Here is a 25,844-nt window from a genome sequence, read left to right as displayed (position 1 = left end):
CTACATCTTTATCTCTTTTCTAAGTCTAATAGAGATAGTATGAGGATAACCGAGAACTTTATCCCATACCATATTTCAAAACTGTGCCGTCTGGGTGGTGGTATCCATCTGAGAATAAGTAACATTAGTCTTCTCCTCAGGTGAAGCGTTATTTATTCTAAGTAGTGCAATATCATGGCAACTCGTTCTGAAGGTTCACAATGTGAGATATAACTTAAAATGATGCCTCTTTGCTAATATTCTGTTCATTCAGATTTGGCTATGTATTATTGATGCTTTCGCACTATACTTATACATAGTCTGGTAATTTAACCTAAAAATGAGAAATACTGTACTTTTTTTAAATAAAATTGTTTCAACTTTGAGGAAAATCGAAAGGTGGCGCTCTTTGATACAATTCAAGCTCAGTCTCTTAGAATTTTCTAGATCTCTGTTTGTTAGCCGGTAACGCAAGGAGTTCGTTTTATCTGGGAATTGTTTTTTTGTTCTCTGCACGCTAACTATTGTTAAACGTGTTATTATTATTTTGCTTATAGATCGATTATTCTGAAATAAAAACATTTATTATTACAATTCCAAATCGCGAATTTGTCGCATTACTGCGCATTTTTCTGTATTATCGTTTTTAGTTTGGTTCTCGTATCGTCTGAATTTTTCAAAAAGTAGGAATAATAAAAGGAATTTTTGTAAATTTTATATAAGCGTTAATTAAGTAGGTATTTGTTTTTGAAAATTTTGATTCCAAAAGACAAGACAAATGAAGTCTAAGATGGCTGATGGTGATGTTGCTGCAGAAGAGCAGTTGGAGAATAGTGGAATCAAAGAGCAAAAAGAAGCCAATGTGTATACACCGGGTCCAAACGCCGTTGATATTACTCCAGAGAAAAACGGAGGAATTTTCAAAGAAATAATTAAGGAGGGCACTGGCTATGTTACCCCAGGTAGTGGTAACAAAGTGGAAGTGCATTATGTGGGAAAGTTACTGGACGGTACCGTTTTTGATTCCAGTCGAGAAAGAGGAGAAAGATTTTCATTCAATTTAGGGAAAGGTAAGTCTTTTACTCTTCAATACCTTTTTAGGATATCACTTATTCGGTAAATTAAAGCCATCAATTTTAAGCAGTATATCAAAAGTTGGTATCGCCATTACTATTCTTCTCTTTCTTTGTGATTCCCTTCTACTTCTGACTTGTTTTCTCTCTCTTTCAGGGTAACTCAGAATTTTTTTTTTTTTTTTGCCCGGTGCAGCAAAAGCCTCAGGCTTCCTTGCACCATATGGCTAATTATAATAATAATCCTTGTTTTCGGCTTATTCGATCTCTTTTAAATGTTTTGTTTTGAGTTGTTTGTTTTTGTTTTGATTCTAAGGTAACTTGTTTTTCTCGAGCACTTGAAAATGGCTAGTGGAAAAGTGAATGAAAATGAGTTCGTGGCCATTAGAGTAAAATTTAGACTTGTAAGACAAAAGAACTAAGGGAACCATTAAAATTGTCATGCCTACTATATGCGAAATTTTAGCCTCCTAGTACCTATTGCAAATATGAAAAAAAAAATATATATATATATTTATATATATTGCTGATGGTGGTTTTGTTATAAAACTGTAGTTCGGCAGATGAGTGAGGAAAGAAAAGGTTTTTGATTTTACATTCCAATAATTCAAAATGTGACAATTATGTGGACACTTCAGATTCTATTCAGAGGATGGTTTAGTCTGAATGGCACATTATAGCCAATGCTGCCGATGTACCATAAAACTCTTAAGCAAGCAAACAAACAAACTTAGTCTGAAATATGGAGATGGTTTTGTTTGTCTTGCACAGTAAACAACAGTTATGAAAAGAAAAATGCTATTCAATGATCAGAACAAAAACTGTCTCCATGTTCCAGACATGAAAATGACTTCTCGAATTTGTATCGCTGTCAATATTGGCACAGATTGTTGGGTTATTGATTTGTTATTATTTTTTTTTTTTTAGGAGCATTAGCAACTAAGGCCATATTGCTCTGGGGATATGCAGTGGTCATTCCCTAACCTTTCTGCATCCTCCATATTTGGTGATCATGGGCTCAAACCCCGGTCTAATCAAGAAGTGTGTGCTATGCACTGCTGCTCCTGCCCACCTGGCTACGGGGGCGCCTGGGTTATTGAAATGCAAATGTAAAATTTAAAAAATATTTTTTTTTCTTTCATTTTCTAAGACAAGGTGAAGTTGAACTTTCATGTCTCTAGTGATGGGCAGCAGAAACGTGAGCGAATTTTAGGGTTTCCTTTGAGATTGAGTTGGGATGACCAGATGAGATGTGCATAAATTTTGTCCAGGCACAAAGAATCCAAATGTTTTTGTTTTGGTGAATAACAAATGTCTTGCCAACCTTTATAATCTTCAACAAATGTGCCTATTCATTTCAAAGGATGATGAACAACAGTAATAATGTTGTATCACTTCTATTTCAGGATTTGCCAGATGTGATGCACCCGAGTCTCTATGACACAGGAAAATGTTTCGTAAATGGTCATAGCATAGCTATAGCAACAAAAGTGTGCCCCTCCCCCCGATAGCATTGCATGGTCCTGGTTATTTTATAATAAAAAGCAGGCATTACTTGTTGAACCCACTGCAAATTTAACTTTGGTTACATAAGTATTGAAGTAACATTCTGTTAGGCTGAATTGATTTTTCCCTTTTTTACAAAAATTCACTGTGTATAACATGTATTTCTAAAACAATTTAACAACAGCTTCCTGGCCATTGTTTGGTCTTTAAATTTTTTTACGTGGATATTTTTTAATGCAAAATTCATTGTACTTCTGTTTGAGCTCATTGTGATGAATCCAGGTTTTAATAGGTCTAGAGGCGCCTCCGCAGCCAGGTGGGAAGGAGCAGCAGTGCGTAGCACATGCTTCTTGATTAGACCGGGGTTCGAGCCCGTCACCACCGAATACAGAGGATGCGGAAAGGTCATAGAATGACCACCGCATATCCCCGGAGCAATATGGCCTTAGCTGCTAATGCTCCTAAAAACCAAATAACAACAACATAGGTCTAGCATTTTGAGCAGTCTAAGACTTAACTTATATTTGAGATGCATCCATCAAAAACAGTGTAACTCAAAAAAAGTGATGACCATACTGAAATGTTACTGGGTGTGTACTAACTAGAAACTATTAGGAGAACCTAGATGCATAAAATAATTTCCTGAAAATTATGATATTGTAATCATAATAGAGGTTTCTTCTTTTTTTTTTCTTTTTTTTTTTTTAATGTAGCCTAAGCAGTGATACATGCCAATTTTTAGGGTACAAGTTTATAATGGCAGCTCACGTGAATATATATATTTTCTTGATCACTGATGTTATGAATACTTTAAAAATGAATTGCCATATTTGTAATTATAATGCAATTTAAAAAAATGCTATTACTTGTGTTTTCATAAAATCTTATATTTAGCTCCTAGAAAAATTTGTCAAGCCATCCCAACTTTAATTAAAATCGGATTGCATAAATTGGGCAATTATTTCTTTGTGGGTCCATCTGTCCTTATGTAAAAACTTGACTCTTAGTGGATCAGTGGCATAGCAAAGGGGGAGGGCAGTGGTACGGTTCACTCCGGTTCCAACCAGAAAGGGGTGCCATCACTTGAAAATATGAGAAGGAAAGTATTAACTTTAACAAAATAATTTTAATTTTTTTTTTTTTTTAATTTATTTTTCTCCACTTAAATTTATAGTTTTTAGTTGAGTCAGCCTCCGTAGCCGAGTGGTTGGGAGTGCAGTAGCACATGGTCTTTGAGTAGACTGGGGTTCAAGCCCTTCTTTTTCTTCTTCTTTTTTTTTTAATGTAACCTAAGCAGTGATACATGAAAAAGAAAAACTGCTGAATACGGTCGATCTGCCAACACGCACTGGACCAGCATGGCAGATTATGGTCCATTTCCCTCAGCATGAATTGTAGAGGAGGCTTCCATCCTGCAGTGGGTTGATAATGGCTGCACTTTACCTTTTAGTTGAAATTTCTATTTGACTCTATTTAACAACAAGATACTTTGATTTTTATATTAGCTGACTGCAACCGTAATACTTGAGTTTAAATTTTTGGTATATTTTTAAGGCTTATGTGCCTACCTAAAACTGGGGATCAGAACAATATTCAGCCTTTGCAAATGCATTTAGTTTAACCACACTTTTTTTTTTTTTTTTTTTGCAAAGTTCGTCTTACAAATTATTAAGTTAGCCCCACATTTGTGGTGTGCAGATTTATACAAAGTATACGGCGAGTATATTTCCTGAAAACTCATTTTTCATTTTGATTTCTACTTACATTTTACACATTTTCTGATTTTTTTTAATGACCCTCTTTATATAGGTACGTATAAGTAAAAATTAAGTAAAATCAACCCAGCGGAGTTTGACAAGAAAAATGCAAAGAAAGCAAGAGAAGTTATTCAAGCATTGTTTGGATCATTGTTGAAGTATGTTATATCTTCAACATCTAGTGCAATAGATATTCAGCATGATAAATCAGAAGAGCAGATACAGGAGTCATCTTCTCAAGAGGATCTAACAGAGAAAGTTATTCATTCACTAGTGGAGAAGAATCTAAAATATGCTTATTCATCTACTCCGTAGCCGAGTAGTCAGTAGTAGGAGTGTAGCAGCACACGCTCTTTGAGTAGACTGGGGTTCAAGTCCCTGACTGCTAAATACAGCTAATCTGCACTGGACTAGTATGACAGATTATGGTCCTTTTACCTCAACATAAATCGTTGATGAGGTTTCCATCCTGCAGTGGATTGATAATGGCTGCTGCTTACCTTTTTTTTTTTTTTTTTTTAGTGGAGAAGTATTTAGATGATGCTTATTCATCCAAAATAAACATATTTTTAAAGTATTCTGACGTCGCTTTTTGGCCAATCCTGGTACCAGATAACGTGAGAATTTATTTTATTAAGAAAGGCAGCGAATATTTTCAAAATAAAGACTGACCTTTTGACACTGTTAAAAGAGCAGAAGAAAAAATTAAAGTGAAATGACTCTGCCAAACGGAGAAAAAATTTGAAGAACATGGATAGTTTATTCACCGTCAGGAAATTGATTTTGTTTTTGCTGAAAACTATTTTCCTTGGAGAATAAAGAAATTGAAACATCCAACTTTATCATGGATTTAAAACTTGGTGGAAATTAAATCCAAAGGAAATTAAGACCATGAAAATAGTGAATAGCATCTCTCGTGCTTGGAGAAGTGGAAAACCTTAAGTGAAGGGTTGAAGTTTCACCAAATTGACCACATTCATCAGACAGTACTGGATAAAGAAAGAAAGAAAGAAATGGAGAGATGTTTTACATTGGCTTTCAGATGTAATCTTATTTCTGGCTCATCAGAATCTTCCTTTCCATGGACATGATGAATCCATATTTTCTACTAAAAATAAAGGAAATTTTAGAGAAATGCTAGAGTTGCTATCAAATTATGACCCTGTTTTGAAAGAACATATTTTAGCAATTGAACTTTCATCTGATAGGAAAGACCTTCATATTTATTGCCAGAGGTTAAAAATGAGTTTATTAACATTTTAGGAAATTATGTGAGAGAAAAAATAGTAGCTGATAATATAAAACAAGCTAAATATTTTGGAATTCTATTTGACAGTATACCAGATGTATCCTACACTGACTAAATGTGTGAAGTAGATATGTTCACATTGTAGGTGATAAGGTTGAAGTGAAAGAGTCATTTTTTGGCTTCTTCCCCATTGTTGGAAAGACTGCTGCCAAACTCACAAAAGAAATTTTGAATAACTTAGAAAAGGAGGGACTGGATATAAACCTGTGCTGTTTTTTTTTTTTTTTTTTTGATTTGGTAGTTGTTGGCGCATCGGCTTCTGTGGCTATATTGCACCTCCCAAGGTTTTCGCAGTACTTTGATCCAAGCCCGAGGCGGGAATTGAACCCGCGACCGTTGGGTTGCCGGGCAGGTACTTTACCCACTCGGCTAGCCCGGTCGGCACCTGTGCTGTGGTCAAGGCTATGACAATGCGGCAACCATGGCAGGAATTCATGGTGGGGTCCAGGCTAAATTCTAGGAAATTAATCACAAAGCATTGTTTATGCCCTGTGAAAACCACTTGTTAAATTTATGCGGAATGCATTCATTTGCAAGCATTTCGTCATTCATAACCTTCTTTGGCACTTTGGAAAACCTTTATTCTTTCTTTTCAGTCTCTCCACACCGTTGGGAGATAATGAAAAAATATATAGGAATGACAGTCAAGAGACTTTCCCAGACCAGGTGGAGTGCATGTTACGAACCTATAAATATGGTTAAAATGAATTTTGAAAAAATAACTTCTGCTCTACAAGCATTGTGCAAACCTCAGGAGAATGTCGACACCAGAGGGACCACTGAAATTTTTTTATAATCCAAATGTGATTTTGATTTTTCTTTTCTAAGTTATCTTTGTTTCTGGCATGAAATTCTACAGGAAGTTAACCTCACACAAAAATATTTAGTCGGAATAAGCCAGGAAAATTGTGTTGTAAAGTTACACACCTTAAAATTATTTATTAATGAAGGAAGAAATAAAATTATAGAAAGGGTTCTTCAATTTGCAAATACATCTTGTGAGGAAATGGGCATTTCAATAGGAAGAAGAGGAAGAATAAGGATAAAAAAACAAATGCCAGGAGAAGCGACGTAGGATGCTGGACTGTCACTCCAAGAAGAATTAAAAAGAGCAATGTAGGATTAGAGAATTGGTGTATTCAGCAGCGATGGTGAAATTCTTTCAATGTTTGCTATTATTCAACTATATATTTTGGTTGTGAAGAATATGAAATGCATATTTCAAAGCTGACCAAAATTTTCGACGAATTTCATCATGAAGAATTTCTTCGTGACAAAAGTGAAATTCTTCACTTGCAAGCTGCAAAAAAATAACCTTTGAGGAAGCAAAGCAGTGAACAGCTTTTTCAGTTTGTAGATTATTAAAAAGTGCGATTTTTCAGAATCTCTACCAAATTTATTATTATGTTTAAGGTTTTCTTTTAAACAGTATTTTTCTCTTTAGCTTCTTGCGAAAGAAGCTTTTCCAAATTAAAATTAAATAAAAAATTACTAATGCTCATCAATGGGTCAGACTAGATTATCAAATGTAGCTATATTATCTGTAGAAAATGAATATGCCAGTAAAAATTTTGATGAGATTATTGATAAATTTGCCAAAATGAAGACACAAAAATGGAAACTATAAATCTCTTCTGTTATTGATTTTCACATTTTGTATCTTTTTCTCTTTTTGTTATTATATTAAATACTATGTAAATGTCCTATACTTTATTCAGTGAATTTTTAATGTTCCTTACAAAATGTTACTTGGTTTTCTGTGATTCCTTAAAATCAATTAAGTTTTAAGACTTTTTTTTTTTTTCCAAGTTGATAACATTATTTAGGGGGGTGACACCAGAAGGATCTGCCCTTGGTGCAAAAGACTGTAGCTACACTGTTGCAGTGGATGGATTTTTATGAAATTTTGTTTCTCTTTTAGAAAGATCTGTTTGTCTCCCCAATTTCATTAAAATTGGACCAATGGAAATCTGGCAATATATTCTTTTCTCTTTTGTTTTTTGTATGTAGGTTATCCCTAAACCGTATTATGGATGGACTATGATATTAAGTTTGTTGCTGTGTTTTGATTGGAGAAATGAATGCACGATATGGTGGAAGCCCAGGGACAAATTGTCTTCTGTTCATGCATAAAAGTTGGGTAAAAAATGTAGTTAAGCCTATGATGGAATGACTAAATGTGAAACTGTATGACCTACCTTTGGCATAGGGAGATGCCAAGAGTGATTGGCAGAAACAAGCCACAACCCACACGCCACTTCTACAGCTAGAAGCAATCCATAAAGATGGAAAATACCCCACTAAGATCGATGAACAGTAATGAACACAAGAAGAAATGGTAAAACGGCAATTTTTTTTTTTTTTAAACAAGAAAAATTAATGCCACATACAACCACTGATTCTTCTCACCTGTACATTACTAGACGATTTCACATGCATTAACAAAGAGAATTGCTCATGCAAGTCATAGAAATGCTTGGGGGGGCTGCTGCCCCCAAAACCCCCGCTTCTGTGGCTGTACCAGATGATTTCATGATCATTAACAATGAGAACTGCTCATGCATGTCAACAGAAATGCTTTTTTGGGGGGCTGCCAACCTCAAATCCCTACTACTACAAAGAGAAGCTGATAACTTAAAATTACCACAAAAAAATGAAATCATCAAGAAACAACTTGGAAACAAAAAAAAAACTTGCCTCATCAGTCCTCGCATGCCAGCTGGTACACTTCGTCAAACATCCACTCTAAAAACACTTATTCCGAAGCTATCAAATTCACACTGATACACTATTCAATTAGTCTTACATTTTGCAAACCATGAACAAGAAATAACAATAACCGAGAGAAACACGACAACTGAACAACAGTACGATAATTTTGCATTGCCTTCACTTATTCAAACACATAAAGAAACACAAGAAATTATATGTACAGTGATGTTAATGACCTACCAATCAAAACTAAGCTCCCTCTCCTTGACAACACAAACTGCAAACCACATAGTTTCACATTTAGTCCTCCATCACCCATATTAACTGCATTTTAGCTTAAAAGTTGTGTTTTTTTTTTTTTTAAATAAATCATGTATTTAAAGCATTGTATACATTAATTTGTTTGCCCTTCTTACTGTTTTCCTAAAACAATTTTAAAAAATGGCCAGCACACAACTCCTTAAAAAAAGCAAAACATTTGCATATTTTGCAAGCTGAAAAACCCAGAAACCATACTGTTCATTTTGATGTAGCTTAGAGTACACTTTTCTCGAAAATGTGATGATTCATTACTCAGTGAAAAAAAATCTCTTCAGTCACTTTGACTGTTGACACTTTGGGAATAAATTATTACTATGGATGAAGGGATGGTTAAATGGGAGGAGATGGTTATAATTGATCACTGCTCTTCATGGACTGATATGTGTGGGGTACCACAGGATATAGTGTTGGTTCCCTTAGAGTTTTTAATATTTATTAATGATAATGATGTAGGTATTTCAGGCTGAAAGAACATAAAGCTGTTGGATAAGGAATACAGAGATTAGCTGAGGGTGCAAAAGGGTATTCTTACTGAGAGAGAGACTAGTTCTGTCCATATTTGTTGTACTTGAATGGAGTTTTTGCCCTAACCCGTCTTTTGGAATGTAGTAGTAGTAGTGGCATGTGATGCAAGAAAGCAAATGTATGAGCTTATGCAGCATCAGCCAAAAAAAAAAAAAAAAAAAAAAAATCACACCATTCCCTCCAAATGCCTGTCCAGTTCCTCCTTAAATTTATTCAACCTATCAACTTCCACAACGACAGATGGAAGTTTGTTCCAGCAATTAACCACCCGCTGGCTAAAGGCAAATTTCCGCACATCTGTTCTACATCTGTCCTTTCGTAATTTGAATTTATGCCCCCTTAGGTTCGTAATATGAACAAGTGGAAGGATCCTATCAGAATTCAGCGTGTTGAACCCATTCAAGGCCTTATACACCTCAATCAAATCACTGCGCAGGTGCCTAGTCTCCAGCCACTGCAATTTGCAGAACTTAAGCCTCTCTTGATAAGAGGATCCCTTCATTCCCCTCACTAATCTTGTTGCCCTTCTCTGTACACGCTCAAGTAAATCTACATCCTTCCTAAAATGAGGCCTCCAGACCTGTATGCAGTACTCAAGGCGTGGCCTGACCATTGCCTTATACAGAGGGACAATCACCTCCTTTTCCCTGCTAGCAAAATTCCTATATATCATTGACAAAACCCCATGAACTGCCCTGGCAGCCTGTCTGCATTGCTCAGAAAACTTCATATCTGCCTGCACAATTACTCCCAGGTCTTTTTCATTTTCTACCACCTTAAGTGTAGTACCACACAGTTGGTACTACACTTAACGTTTCTCTGGGGTTACTTCTACCCATATGCAGTACTTTGCATTTGTCAAGGTTAAACTTCAGTTGCCACTTCTTAGCCCATCTGCCGAAATTATCTAGATCCTGTTGCAGTAGCACACTGCCATTACTGTCATTAACAACCCTGCCAACCTTTGTATCATCTGCAAACTTCGACATTAAGCCTGATATACCTTCATCAATATCATTGATAAATATACAAAACAACAGTGGACTAGTAGGACTAGGTCCACTGTTGGTAGGACTATTAGTAGGACTCCACTAATAACATTAGTCCAAGAAGAGCAGCACCCATTGATTACCACCCTCTGTCTTCTCGCACTTAACCATCCTTTTATCCATTGTAGCAACTTACCCTTAATACCATTCTGCTCCAATTTGTACAATAGTCTTCCATGCACAACAGTGTCAAAAGCTTTCCTGAAATCCAAATATATGATATCAAAATTATTTTTTGCATCCAGTTCCTTTGTAACCACAATCATAATATCCTATCAAATTTGTCAGACAAGACTTTCCCTTAACAAACCCATGCTGTGTCTGAATTATTGCTGCAGTCCTGTCTAGATGATCCTGCAATGCATCTTTAACCAGCGACTCTAAATGTTACCAGCAGTGGTCTATTCGGGCCGGAATGCACTGGAACAACGTTCTTTGCAGCTCCTTCTTTAACTTTGTAAATAAAAAAAAATGCAGAGTTGCAAGGTCAGGGCTTTAGGGTGGATGAGGAACACATTTGACGTTAATGCTGAGTACTCAATGACAGTATAAGCAATGTGAGGTCTCATATTGTTGTGATGTAGCATCCTCCCACCTGCATGCAGTTGTGATCATTTGTGATCCCACAAAGCGTGCAGTACAGTTCTGTAGTATGGTCCTGTAACAGTTGTATGATGTGGCATAACATACTCGTAAACCATTCCTTGAATGTCAAAAAAATGAGATGACCATAATCTTTTGTGCAGAAGCCACAACTTTTGCTTTTTTTTGGTGTTGGCAATGACAGACTTTTGCTTACTCTCTGGGTTGAAATGATGAAGCCATGTCTCATTCACCACCATTATCATATTGTGCAGAACCTCACTTTCTTCAATAGCCATCAGTTGCAACTCCTGATAAACATGCAAACTTCATGTTTATCAGGAGCTGAAAACATGCATGACGTCACTGAGACACGTGGCAGAGAAGAAAATGCATGGGATGCATATCAGGAGACACAGATGCCTATGGTAGATATAAGATAGTATCTAATCAAGTCACAAAGGAGGTTAGGCAAGTAAAGCCAGATTATGAGAAATCTTTGGCAAAGGATACAAAGAAAAACAGTAACGACTTCTTTACTTATGTAGCTCTAGAAGGACGGAGATGAATCAGATTGGTCCACTTTATATCAATGGTTCAATTTTTGATGATTCTGCTGAGGTAGCAGACAAACTGAATGAGTATTTTGCATCTACATGAACACATGAGGAGTTATTAAGGGAGGAGAATGCCAGACGTTTATCAAACTGTAATGGGGAGCTAAAGAATTTTGTAATAACTGAGCAAAATGGAGGAGAAATTGTTGAAGTTAAACATAAGGGAGGCAGCAAAGGAAGTAAGCAGGCCCTTAGTCATGATTATGAGGGCATCCTTGGATTCAGGAGAGGTCCCCATGGACTGGAGATGTGCAAATGTATCCCCAATTCACAAAGGGGGATCAAAAGGTAACACAAGTAATTACAGGCCTGTTAGGTTAACTTGTGTTCCTGGGAAAATAATGGAGTCACTGGTTAAAGAAGCATTGCAGGATCATGTAGACAAGACTGCAGTTATAGTTCAGATGCAGCATGAGTTTGTTAAGGGGAAGTCTTGTCTGACCAATTTGATTGGGTACTATGATGCGGTAACAAAGGAACTGGATGCAAAAAATTTTGATATCATATACTGTACTTGGATTTTAGGAAAGCTTTTAATACTGCTGCACATGGAAGACTATTGTACAAGTTGGAGCAGTATGGCATTAAGGGCAAGTTGCTGCTATGGATAAAGGGATGGTTAAGTGGGAGAAGACAGAGAGTGATAATTGATGGCCACTGCTCTTCATGGACTAATGTTATTAGTGGTGTCCCCCAGGGGTGTGTGTTGGGCCATTGCTATTTTCTGTATTTATCAGTAATATTGATAAAGGTATATCAGGCTTAATGTACAAGTTTGCAGATGATATGAAGATTTGTAGGGTTGTTAATGGCAGTAAGGACAAAGTGTAAAGTGTTCATTGTCTAACGGCCCAAGGGGTTTCCCCCATCTCAGTGTTGTGTACGCTGTTTGTGAAACACAGACCACTGTGAAGGCCAGAGATTTTAAAAAGTGTAAGGTACATGTTTATGTTGTGTAGTGTCATGTTGTGTTGTTCCTCTGACCTTTTAGCCGTTGGGCCCCTAGTGGGACCCCCCGTTGCCCACACTTAACCCCGAGGAGGTAGGTCAGGTATAGAGGGATCGCATTAGAAGTAATTACTCTGGCAGGCCCTGCCACCTAATTTGCAGTAAGGACAGTATGCTACTGCAATAGGATCTGGAAAAGTTGAGTAGATGGGCTGAGAGGTGGCAACTGAAGTTTAACATTAACAAATGCACATTGCTGCATATGGGTAGCAGTAATCCCAGAGTAACTTAAGAACTGTGGTACTACACTCAGTGTAGTGGAGAATAAAAAAGACTTGGGGGTAATTGTGCAGTCAGATATGAAGTTTTCTGAGCACTGCAAAAAGGCTGCAAGAGTGGGGTCTTGTCAATGATATATAGGAATTTTGCTAGCAGGGATAAGGAGATGATTATCCCTTTGCATGAGGCAGTGGTCAGGCCTCATTTTAGAAAAGATGTAGATCTGCTGGAACGAGTACAGAGAAAGGCAGCGAGATTAGTGAGGGGAACAAAGGTTGCTGTTATCAAGAAAGGCTTAAGTTCTGCAAATTGTGTGGTCTGCAGACTAGGCACCTGTGTGATCTGATTGAGATTTATAAGGCCTTGAATGGTTTGAGCAAGCTCTATGCTGATGGAATTCTTCCTCTTGCTCAGATTCTGCACCTGAGGGGCATAAATTCAAATTGAGAAAGACAGTTGTAGAATAGGTGTGCGGAAATTTGCCTTTAGCCAGCGGGTGGTTGATTGCTGGAACAAGTTTCTATCTGTCGTGGAAGTTGACAGCTTAAATGAATTCAAGGTTGAACTAGACAAACTTTTGGAGTGAATGGATGGGTGAAATGGGGGAAGTTTTTTTTTTTTTTTTTTTTGACTGCTGTACATACTGGAGTAATGTAGAATTAAAGTCAAGTTGCTGCTATGAATAAAGAGATGGTTAAGTGAAAAAAAAAAAAAAAAACAGAATGATTATCAATGGGCACTGCTATTTGTGGCCTAATGTTATTAGTGGATTCTCCCAGGGTTCAGTGCTGTCCCCATTGTTGTGTTCAATATTTATTAATAATATTGATGAAGATATATTGCAGGTTGGTTAATGACAGCAATGATGGCATGCTGCTGCTACTGTCATTACTAACATTGCCAAATAGAAGGTATTGCATATAGGTAGCAGTAATCTCAGAGTAACTTATCAACTGTGTGGAACTACACTTACAGAAGTAGAAAGTGAAAAATACCTTGGTGTAATTGTGTGCAGTGTTAGATATGAAATTCTCTGAGCAGTGCAGATGTGCTGCCAGGACAGCTCATGGGATTTTGCCAATGATATCCAGAAACTTTGCTAGTGGAAATAAGCTGATTATTGCTTTGTATAAGGCCATGGTTAGGGTGCATCTTGAGTAATGTATATAGGTCTGGAGGCCTCACTTTAATTTAGCAAGGATATAGATCTGCTGGAATGGGTGCAGAGAAAGGAACAAAAAACAAAAGGGTGTCCCCTTACCTGGAAACACTTCAGTTCTGCAGTGAAGAATGCCGCTCACATTCTAGGAATGTGAGCGGCATACTTCCTCTTGCTGAGACTACGCACATGAGGGGACATAAATTAAGAAGTATGGTTGCAGGATAGATGTGCAGAAATTTGCCTTTAGACAAATTCTTGAATGTTATGGATGGGTGAAGTGGTTTCTTTTCTTTCTTTCTTTCTTTCTTTCTTTTTTTTTTTTTTTTTTTTTTTTTGGATGATGCTATATAAGCTTGCTTTTTTGCTCACTGCCACATCCATTGTTACGTTGGCAAAACTAGACATAAACTTGGACCCACTGCCAGGGCTGTACACTGTGCACATGCTATGCAATGCAGCTTTGTTTTGGTCTTAAATTCTGCAGTTCAGCTAGAAATAGCAAGCAGTTTTTCATGAACAACTGTGACCATTCTTTATTGAACAACTCTCATTTATGCAGTGTAAACCTCTTAAAATTGAGTGTGGAAAATGGGTATGCTTAATTTACCAGTTAGTATTAAGTTTGCTTAGCATCAGTAGTGGCAAATGATGTAAAAAAGCAAGCTTATACAGCATCAGCAAAAAATAAAAAAATAATAATAATAATCTCCCATTTCATCTATAGTTTGAATAATTCAAAGAAAAGCTAAGCTAAATAAGTTATTGGAGGCGATAGACAGGTGGTGTTCAAATTTTTGTGTTTTTTTTTTTTTTTTTTTGACTGATGCTTTATAAGCTTGTCTTGCATCATTTGCCACTACTAATCATGACCAATCATAGCCACATGCTTTTATTACTCATTCTTAGTAGAACATATACAGAATATCTTGCAGATCACATTCACTAGTAAATGGTATCAACCTTAAAAATAATCTCAAGCTAATATGTAGACTAGAATAATTTTTCTTGGTGACAAATGAACATGCTTCATTTTCCACTGAGCAGTGATCAATATCAGCATGCTATCTGTTTCAGTTCCATCAAAAATCACAAGATCCTGATATTTGAATGAATTATGCACATTGCAAGGAAAGAAAGTGTGTTCGTTTCTGAGAAGAGAATCTAACTTTTTATGCAGTGCAATATTCAAAAGTCTTATTTTAGCATTAGTAGTGGAAATGATGCAAGAAAGTAAATCTTATAACAACATCAGCCAAAAAAAAAAAAAAAAAAAAAAATCACCTTCCATCTCACTGGTTTTCATAAAATAAATGCTGTGGACAAACTGACAAAATATTAAACTTTCAATGTAGAACAGTGGTATTTCTTTTTTGTGCATTGCCATCTAGCATGGTTGGGGAATGAGGGACTGTGAGAATATTTAGCATTGAATTGGAGATACTTCATACGCAATGTCAACAGTTAGAAAATGGCTAATTTGTAATCCTTGTTCTGTCTCATTATGTGTATGGACAATGAACTGATAAAGGGTTTGTAATGTGATGCTCATTTATTGAAATTATTGTGGTGCATAAAGGGTTTGAATAGCTTTTCTTCATGGGTAGACTAAGCCCTCCATTGAGAGGACTGTGCCATTGTTTCTGAGTAATAATGCTACACCTATGATGTGTGACCAGTGATGATGGAGGAAACAAAGTGCAAGTCAGCAGTAGCACCTTGATATCCTCATGAATGCATATTATAGCTGATTTAAAGAGTAGCAGTTCATCTTGCATAACGTGGGGCTTCGATAGCAATACTTGATGTTCAGTAGAACCTCAAATCTAAAATTTTCAAAAATCTGGAGCTTTTTGAATATTTCTGAGGGTAATCAGCTGTACAAGGACAGACGGTAAAATAGGCTGGTTGTACATAAAAGAAAAGAAAAAAAGCAGATGTACTGCATTATGTGTTCCATTAATAATTTCTAAATACCAGTTTCTTTCTGTTTTGCATATTTATTAGCTGCTAGTTTACAATATAGTACAGTATTAAGCATCCAGTGTTAGACAATTTGATTGCTGAAATCATTTTGCCATGATTTATGCCTCCAATTAAAAAATATTGGACAGTTGCAATACTCTTACTGAAGACAGCATTCAAACCTGCAACATTTATTTTTTTTTTCTGCAAATACAAAGGGTAGCATAGGAAAGTTTTGCAATATGACGCAACAATAAATCACAGGAAGCTGCTTGTTGCTGCATGTTGAGACATGTTCATACGTGCATAGTAGCCGCCGCGCCAAGTCGATGGGCTCAGTTATTCATTAGTAGTGAGAGTGTAAAGTGCTTGTGATGGCATCGTGATCACGAAATGAGATAAGGACAGTTTTGCGGTATAATTTCGTGCGTGATTTAACCATAGACCAGTGCTTAGAAGAAATGACTCTCGCACTAGATGATGATTGTCCACATCATACAACGATATTCAGGTGGTATAGAGAATTCCAAAGGGGAAATTTCACTCTGGAGGATTCTGAGAGGCCGGGAGGGCCACGAACGTCAGTTACGGAGGAAAACGTTACTGCTGTGAGGAAAATGCTTGACGAAAACAGGCGAGTGATCTACCAACAGATAGAGGATACTTTGGGCCTAAATGCACCAGCAATTCGTTCGATTCTGCAAGGTCATTTGCACGTGAAGAAACTTTGTTCTCTCTGGGTGCCGCATCAACTGACTGAAGAGCAGATGACACGACGTGTGACTTGGTGCCGGGAGATGTTAAAAAAGTTTGATAAGGGACAATCTCGGTACGTGAACAACATCGTGACAGGTGACGAGACTTGGCTGTACTATTACGATCTGCCGAACAAGGCTCAAAACAAAGTTTGGGTCTTTGATAATGACGACACATCCGTAATTGTCAGAAAATCCCGATCTGTAAAGAAGAAAATGATAGCTGTATTTTTCAAATCGAGTGGAATTGTGGAACGTGTCGTTTTGGACACGCAGAAGACAGTCACAGCTAAGTGGTATACTGAACAATGCCTGCCTAAAGTCATTGGATCTATGAAGAACCTGCGGCCAAAGTCAAGAATGGACACCTGGTACCTCCATCGCGAAAATGCTCTAGCTCACCGCGCCAAAGCCTGCACCGAATATTTGACCACGACAGGACTGAAACTTCTCGAGCACCCTCCCTACAGTACAGACCTTGCTCCCTGCGACTTTGCACTGTTCCCGCATGTGAAAATGAAGCTAAAAGGGAGGCGGTTTTCCAGTGATGAGGACCTTCTACGGGCTTGGGACAACGAGTGTGCTTTACTCCCTAGTGAAACTTGGCAGAACTGGTTTAAAGATTGGTTTCGGAGGATGGAGAGGTGTATTGAATGTACAGGAAATTACTTTGAAAAAATTAAATAAACAAAGCTGTATTGCAAAACTTTCCTAGTACCCTTTGTATGTTACCCAGTGTACTAACCTAACAATATGGTTAACATTTTGTCTTAATGCTGATGACTGTCATTTTGTGGAAATTATAGGATCAGAGCTATTGTATTATCTGATAAATATAATGAACTACCGTATTTCCCCATGTATAAGACGCACCTTAATTTTGGGGCCTGAAATTTGAAAAAAAATGTATTACATGAAGTTATTGAACTCAAGTTTTATTCATCATAAAATTCATACAACTCTTCATTATTGTCAAAACTCCCATCCATTAGCTTGTCCTCATCTGTGTCTGACGACGAATCACTGTCTTCATATATTGCCTCGTCCTCAGTTCCATCGATGGCATTTGAAATGCCACACTTCTTAAATGACTTGACAACGATCTCAATCTTGATATCATCCCAGGATCTTTTCACCCAGGTACAAACTTCTCCTATAGTTGGTTTCTTCACTCTTCCTGCTGGGGTCAAATTGTCCCCAGAAGACTTCATCCATTGGTTCCATTCGTCTCTCATGGCAGCTTTGAATGGTTTGTTAATGCTGACATCAAGTGTTTGGAGCTGGGATGTCAAGCCTCCAGGTATGACGGCAAGTTTTGTTTTTTGCTCTGCAGCAATCTTCTTTGTGTTTTTTGTTATGTGTGCCCTGAACTGATCAAGCAGCAATATGGCAGGTTTGCATAAGAGCCCACCTGGTCTCCTGCTCCAAACTTTCTCAAACCAGATCTTCATCCCATCCTGCTCCATCCAACTCTTGTCATGAATGTGGACAAACACTCCTTGAAGAATGTCTTCTTTTGACATTGTTTTGCATTTGAAAATCAGCATAGGAGGCAGCTTGGTTCCATCAGCACAACAAGCTAGAACAACTGTATAATGGCTCTTTTCATGTCCACTTGTCTTCACAGTTACAGTTTTCACCCCCTTCTTATCAACAGTTCTGTTACTTGGGACATCAAATTGAAGGGGGACTTCAATTTTGGTATCAAAATCAGTGAAAGATGTTATTGAATTTTATCATTAAATTTTAACAAAAGCTTATTTCTCAGTGCTCTCTTCTTAAAATCCATTTTAAAAAATTATCATTTCCTATGGAAAAAAATTATTCCATAGGAAATAAAAATGAAAAGTAAAAATAAAAAAAATAACTATTAGCATTAGTAGAGGCATACGATGCAAGAAAGCGAGTTTATGCAGCATCAGCCAAAAAAAACAAAAAAAAAAAAAAAAAAAAAAAAAAAACCCCATAAATCCCTCCATTCTTTCCAAATGCCTGTCCAGCTCAGAGTTAAATTTATTTAGGCTATTAGCTTCCACAACGAAAAATGGAAGCCTGTTCCACCAATCACCTACCCACTGGCTAAAGGCAAATTTTTATACATCTATTCTACAACTGTCTTTCCTCAATTTGAAACTGTGCCCCTCAGGTTCTTAGTCTGAGCAAGAGGAAGAATCCCATCTGCATTCAGCTTGCTCAACCCATTCAAGGCCTTATACACCTCGATCAGATCACCTCGCAGGTGCTGCAATTTGCGAACTTAAGCCTTTCTTGGTAAGAGCACCTCTTTGTACTCCTCACCAATCTTGTTGCCCTTCTTTGTACTCATTCTAGCAACTTACATCCTTCCTAAAGTGGGGCCTCCAGACCAGTACACAGTACCCTAGGTGTGGCCTGACCATTGCCTTGTATAACGGGATAATCACCCCCCTGTCCCCGCTAGCAAAATTCCTATATATCATTGACAAGACTCCTGCCCTGCTCAGCGAACTTCATATTTGACTGCCAATTACCCCCAGGTCTTTTTCACTTTCCACTTCCCTGAGTGTAGTACCACTCAGTTGGTACATTTCTCTTCAGTTATTGCTACCCATATGCAGTACTTTGCATATGTCAATGTTGAACTTCAGTTGCCACTTCTCAGCCAACTTATCTAGATCCATTTGGAGTAACATACTGTCTTTACAACATAAGATTGCTCATCGGTGAAGACAGGATATTAGAGATGGAAAAGGAATTAGAAAATGTGAATTGGAATATCATCAGTTTGGCTGAAACAAGAAGAAGAAATGGATTACTTATAAGTTTATCAAGTGGAAATCTGCTGTACACCAATGGAAACAGTGAAAGGAGTGAAGGTGGAGTTGGGTTTCTGGTCCATAAAGATTTAAAAAACATTTTGGAATTCAAAAGTACATCACCAAGGGTGTCAAGAATAATACTCAAGATTTCTAAGAGGTACAAGCTAAAGGTTATAATGATTTATGCACTAACATCGAGCCATGATGATGAAGACATTGAAGAAATGTACACCGAAATTGAGTCTTCTAGATGAGCAGAAAACCCACTACACTATTATTATGGGGGACTTCAATGCTAAGGTTGGTGAAAGAGGTGAAAGACTTGTGGAATTTGCAGATTCTCAAGGATTGTCAGTAATGAACCCTTTTTTTCAAGAAAAGGGTGAACCGAAAGTGGACATGGAAGAGTCCAAATGGATTAACAACTAATGAAATCAACTTCATCCTCACTAACAGAAGATACATTGCGAATGATGTTACCGTCCTGAATAAGGTAAATGTTGGAAGTGATCACAGAATGGTAAGGTGTACACTTGATATAGATAAAGGAAAGGAAAAAACTGACTTGAGTAAATAATGCAAAGGTCTTTGAGATAACAGAAGAGGAGAAAAAGCAGTGTGAACTGGAACTTAAGAACAAGTTTGAGCTTCTGCAGACTGCTCAGGACCAAGATATCGAAGAGGAATATTACAACTTTCTGAAAGTGATAAAACCCAAGAAGCCTATAGGGAAAAAGAAATCCAAAGAAGAAAAAAATTAGTCAAGAAACACTTGTTATGATGAACCGAAGGCGACAAATGAAGAGCAAGATAAACACTGACAAGGAGAAAATTGAGTATACTGAGTTATGCAAAGCCATTAGAAAGAGACTCAGAGAGGACATAAGAAGATTTAAGACAAGAAAAGTAGAACAGGCATTAAGGGAAAACAAAGGATTTAAATCAGCAGTAATACAGAAAGACAAATGATACTGAAACTGAAGAATAGAGATGGTGTACTTGTAGCAGAGAAGGCATAATTCAAATAGCAGAAGACTACTATAAAGAGTCATACAAGGAGCGAGGGAATGATGCCAGCAGTGGGGAAGATGGATCGCAAATTAGCAACACATACGACATACCCGATATTTTTCCTGATGAGGTAGAACATGCATTGAAGAAAATGAAGAATCAGAAAGCCCTGGGGGAAGATGATGTTACTGTAGAGTTGTTAAAATTGTGAGGAAGAAACATAACACAAAAACTGGCAAGGCTCTTCACAAAGTGCATTACAAAAGGTGTGACGCCTAAGCAGTGGAATAATGCAATCATAGTTTTGCTGCATAAAAAAGGAGATAAATTGGAAATTATAAACCAATTAGCTTGTTATCCCACATCTACAAGTTGTTCACAAGGATCATTACTAACAAATTAGAAAGAATGCTTGATGAGAATCAACTGAAAGAGCAAGCTGGCTTTAGGACAGGATTCTCAACTATGGATCATCTTCATGTAATATCACAGCTAATGGAGAAAGCAAATGAATATAAAACACCATTATGCCTGGCATTTGTGGATTATGAAAAGGCATTTGACTCCATACAGCATAAGGCAATGTTTCGGGCACTGGAAAGACAAGGCATAGATACCCCATATATTATAATTTTGAAGAAAATATATGAGAGTGCTACCTCCTTTATTAGACTAGACAAAGGCAGTGGGAAATTTAAAATTGAGAAAGGAGTTCGACAAGGAGACACAATATCTCCAAAGCTGTTTACTGCTGCCCTTGAGGAAGCTTTCAGAAGAATAGACTGGCTCCTTGCTGCGACCAATGTGAATGGAGAGTACCTAAACCATTTACGATTTGCAGATGACATTGTGGTCATAAGCCACGATCCCAAAGAATTAGAGGGAAATCTTAATCAGTTATGCCCAGTTAGTAAAGATTTTGGACTAAAGATGAATATGGCTAAAACAAAAGTAATGATGAACAAGTATGCCACAGAAAGGGACATTATGATTGAATGAGCAGTAATTGAAAAGGTGGAGTCATATAATTATCTGGGACAAGTTATTAGCCGTAATAATGATAAATGGCTGGAAGTCAAGAGAAAAATAAATTTTGGATGGATAGCATTCAGGAAATATAGTCACATACTGAAGAGCAATATCCCAGTTTGTCTGAAATGTAAAATAATGAACTCCCCACCATGACTTATGGAAGTGAAACTTGGGCACTCACCAAAAGAATGGAAGAGAAGATGAAAACTACACAGCGAAGAATGGAATGAATTATATTGGGAATCAGACTGTTAGATAAGAAGAGAAACACATGGATTAGGCAGCAAACTCGAGTAAAGGATATTCTTATCAAAACTAAAATGGTCTTGGGCAGGACACATAGCTCAAAGACATGATGACAGATGGACTAAGAAAATAACAGAATGGTACCCAAGAGGAGCTAGAAGAAAACCTGGAAGACAGTGGCGGAGATGGATAGATGAAATTCATGAGTTTTTGGGTAGTAAATGGATGGCCAGTGCTCAAAACAGAAGGAACTGGAAAGTTGCTGGAGAGGCCTTCATCATGCAGTGGATTAAAAATGGCTGATGATGACTGTCTTTATTGTCATTAACAACCCTGCCAACCTTTAAACAACCTTGCCAACGTTAAACCTGATATACCTTCATCAATATCATTGACAAATATACAAAACAACAATGGGCCCAACACCGAACCGAAATGAGTATACAGACAGTACCCTCAGTTTTAGCTATAAACTATATAATTGTATTGAATTTTGTTGTGAAATTTTTATTATGTATGCAAACACTGAAAAATATGAGCCATCACAACTTCCCAGTTCATTACATGCATGGATGTGGATCAGCACTTTTTTTTTTTTTTTTTTAACCAAGGATAATCTGTGTGCAAACAAACTGGAACTTGAAGTTGTGAATTAAGGTTGTTTAAATTTCCTCTGATGAAGAAGCCAGCTCTCCAGCTCAAGTCAAGAAGCCAGCTCATTGTAGCTGCTCTTCCAGTTTTGTTGTCTAATTTAACATTCTCTCAAAAATAATGTGTATTTCACTTAGGAAGAAAAATGTTCAAGGTATTTCCCTGCACTCAGCCACCTTTGTAATGGTGAATTAAGGCTTCCATACATAATGTTAATTTCTTCTCAAAATGTATGGAACTTGTGATGTAAAAGTGACTTTGTTCCCACCTCAAATTAAATCTCCTCCTTTACTGTAGTTTTTATTACATTACTTTGTTTCAGTGATTTTACCTATGATTGTATCATTCATTAGTTCTTCTTGATGAATGATCAAGTGAATCCAAAATTCACCTAATCTTGTTTTAAAAGTCATGTCAATCCATTTGCTCACTGATTCCATTCAGCATTGAGCCTTGGCTCTATTTTTAACAGTACACAAGCACTTGTCAAACCTCCAAATTTTGTCACACTTTTTTGCACAACTTCATAAGTGTTGATTTATGATCTTATTTTTTAGACTTGGCAAGTTCTAATGCCATTGAATAAGAATCGGTCAAATTCAGAATCTTTGTTATTTAGGTAAATATCTAAGTTTAACTTTCTTCTTATCCTGCAATGCAGTTCTTGATGAGCCTTTGTATTTTTTCAACTCATTGTCACAGAAATGCAAGTAATGTCTTTAAATTGTGAATTCCTTGCAGACAGACTGGCCTTGTAAACACACTAGACACTGGAGTTTTGTTGTTTTCAATAATAAAATCATTTCCTTGTCATTGTCCAAATGTTTTCTTTTTTTGTCTTCCAGTTTATGGTTTGCATGTATAACACTCTGCACTGATATAGAAAAAAATGATTTTTTGGACTCATAATGGTGTACATAACTTGCTGAGACAACCTTTCTCCTTTGTAGCATGAAGTGCTTTAGAGTTTTACATATATATATAACTAAAATGGGCTAACACATGGGCTGTATTAGGGTAACTAATAGTAAAAACAGATGCATGTATACCACTGCTAGAAGTATAGTAAATAAATTTGATGAATTTAAAGTGCTGGTCAAGACATCAAAGGCTGATATTGTTGAGATATCAGAGACATGCTGTCATACAGATATAAGGAATCCAGAATTGGAATTTGGGGGGAGTACAATGTGTACAGAAAGGACAGACAAGATGGAAAGGGAGGAGGGATTATGTTAGTTAAGAAACACACAATCTAATGCAGTGCATCCAGTTGACATTGGTGGACAGTGTAATGTTCAGTCAGTTTGGTGTGACATAAGCACTGAGAAAGCAAAAATGAGTAAGATTATGTTATAGGCCTAATGACTGATGAATACAATGAAAAACTATACAGAGAAATAAATTGGGCCAGTAAATCAGAATATCTTATAATAGGGATTTTAACTTCTGAGATATTGACTGGTACTTGTGGGTTGTTCACTCGTACACTAGCAAGACTTTTTGTGGATTTGTTGGATGATTGTTTTCTACAGCAGCATATTCGAGAGGAATCACGGGGAGTAATACTCTTGATCTGATTATCAGCAGTGATTATTATTGATATTATTATTAGCCATATGGTGCAAGGAAACCTGAGACTTATGCTGCACGGAAACCTGAGACTTATGCTGCACTAACCGAAAAAATTTTCTGAATTACCCTGTGAGAGAGGAAGGGTCAGAAGTAGAAGAGAAGGGAATCGCCAAGGAAAAGAAGAATGATCATATCCAGCTCAGGACCCTGGGTGTGCCAAGCCCATAATGTGAGCCTCTGGGTAACATCATCACCAAGGATGAGTTTTTTAAGCCCATTTTGTGGTGTAGTGGAGAAGATGCGTGCTCATGATGCAAAGCGATTTCTTATTGCACACTCGATACTGGGTAAAGTCGAGCGAGTGCAAGGATGAAAACCCATTGCTGAAGCCCTTTTTTTTTTGGGGGGGGTGAAGTGGAAGTGGGTTTTTTTTTTTTTTTTTTTTTTTGGCTGATGCTGCATAAGCTTGCTTTCTTGCATCAAATGCCTCTACTAATACTAATCAGTTGAGACCACTGTAGTCACTTTTACAAAAGCAAAAACCCTTCTCTTTACCCTTGGTGGTAGTTACATCTTTTAAGTAAATCCCACATCAGTACACTGTCACCTAGTGGTTTCTTTATCTACAAATTCTTAATGCATGAATTATCACTGGATTATTCGTGCATTAGGAATTTGCATATAAAGGAACCACTAAGTAAGTGGCAGTGATCAAAGTGTACTGATGTGGGATTTACTTAAAGATGTACCACCATTTCGTAGAGGTGACTACAGTGGTCTCAGACAGTTTTTAAATTCTATACACTGGGACCAACTGATGTTACCAATCAAATTCTAAATGGGAAATTCAAGGAATTAATCTTAGAAGCTAGTAAGCTTTTCATACCAACTAAGAAATGCTGTTCAAGGTTTAGGCCTAAATGGATGTCAGATGAACTAATGAGACTCATGGCAGAGAAATAAAATGCATGGGATGCATATAAATTATCAGGTGACACAAGCTTATGGTAGATATAAGCTAGTCTGTAATCAAGGTACAAAGGAGGTTAGGCAGGCAAAAGCAGATTACAAGAAATATTGCCGACCGGGCTAGCCGCGTGGGTAAAGTACCTGCCCGGCAACCCAAAGGTCGCGGGTTCGATTCCCGCCTCGGGCTTGGATCAAAGTACTGCAAAAACCTTGGGAGGTGCAATATGGCCACAGAAGCCGATGCGCCAACAACTACCAAATCAAAAAAAAAAAAAAAAAAAAAAAACGAAATATTTGGCAAAGGATGCAAAGAAAAACAGCAAAGACTTCTTTACTTATATAAACTCTAGAAGGTTCGATGGTTCAAAATCAGGAGAAATTGTTGAAGTTAAACACAAGAAAGGCACCAGAGGTGGATGGGATCTATTCAGTTATATTATTAAAGGTGGCGGCAAAAGAAGTAAGCAAACCCTTAGCCATAATTATGAGCATCTTTTGACTTGGAGTTCCCCCACAGACTGGAGATGTGCAAATGTATCCCCAATTCACAAAGGTGACACAAATAATTACAGAGCTGTTAGTTTAACTTCTGTTTTGGGGAAAATACTGGAGTCACTGGTTAAAGAAGTGTTGCAGGATCATCTAGACAAGACTCCAGTTATATTTTAAACACAGGATCAGTACATTAGGAGAAGTGTTGTCTGACCAGTTTAATTGGATACTATGGTGTGGTCACGAAGGAACTGGATGCAAAAAGTAATTTTGATGTCATATACATGTACTTTGATTTCAGGAAAGCTTTTGATACTGTTATACATGGGAAACCACTGTACAAATTGGAGCAGTATGGCATTAAGGGCAAGTTGCTACAATGGATAAAAGGGTGGTTTAGTGGGAGAAGACCGAGTGTAATCACACTGCTCTTCATGAATTAATGTTATTAGTGGAGTCCCTCAGGTTGGTGTTGGGCCCATTGTTGTTTTGTATATTTATCAGTGATATTGGTGAAAGTGTATCAGGCTTAAT

The 25,844-nt window shown here is 37.2% G+C and overlaps 1 protein-coding gene across 1 annotated transcript in view; it reads left to right on the top strand.

The window, feature by feature from the left end:
- Positions 1-454: 454 nt before the first annotated feature.
- The window catches only part of Fkbp59 (FK506-binding protein 59kD), an 82,307-nt gene continuing 56,917 nt past the window's right edge, over positions 455-25,844 (top strand). The window contains exon 1 of the mRNA XM_090382365.1: positions 455-1,049. Coding sequence (XP_090238491.1) covers positions 758-1,049 — 292 coding nt within the window. The 5' untranslated portion in view covers positions 455-757. The remainder of the gene's footprint in view (positions 1,050-25,844) is intronic.

Source organism: Mastigoproctus giganteus, chromosome 10 (genome assembly GCF_048544385.1).
Source record: "Mastigoproctus giganteus isolate SK-2022 chromosome 10, ASM4854438v1, whole genome shotgun sequence".
NCBI lineage: Eukaryota > Metazoa > Arthropoda > Arachnida > Uropygi > Thelyphonidae > Mastigoproctus > Mastigoproctus giganteus.
This window is presented reverse-complemented; position numbering and strand designations above follow the sequence as displayed.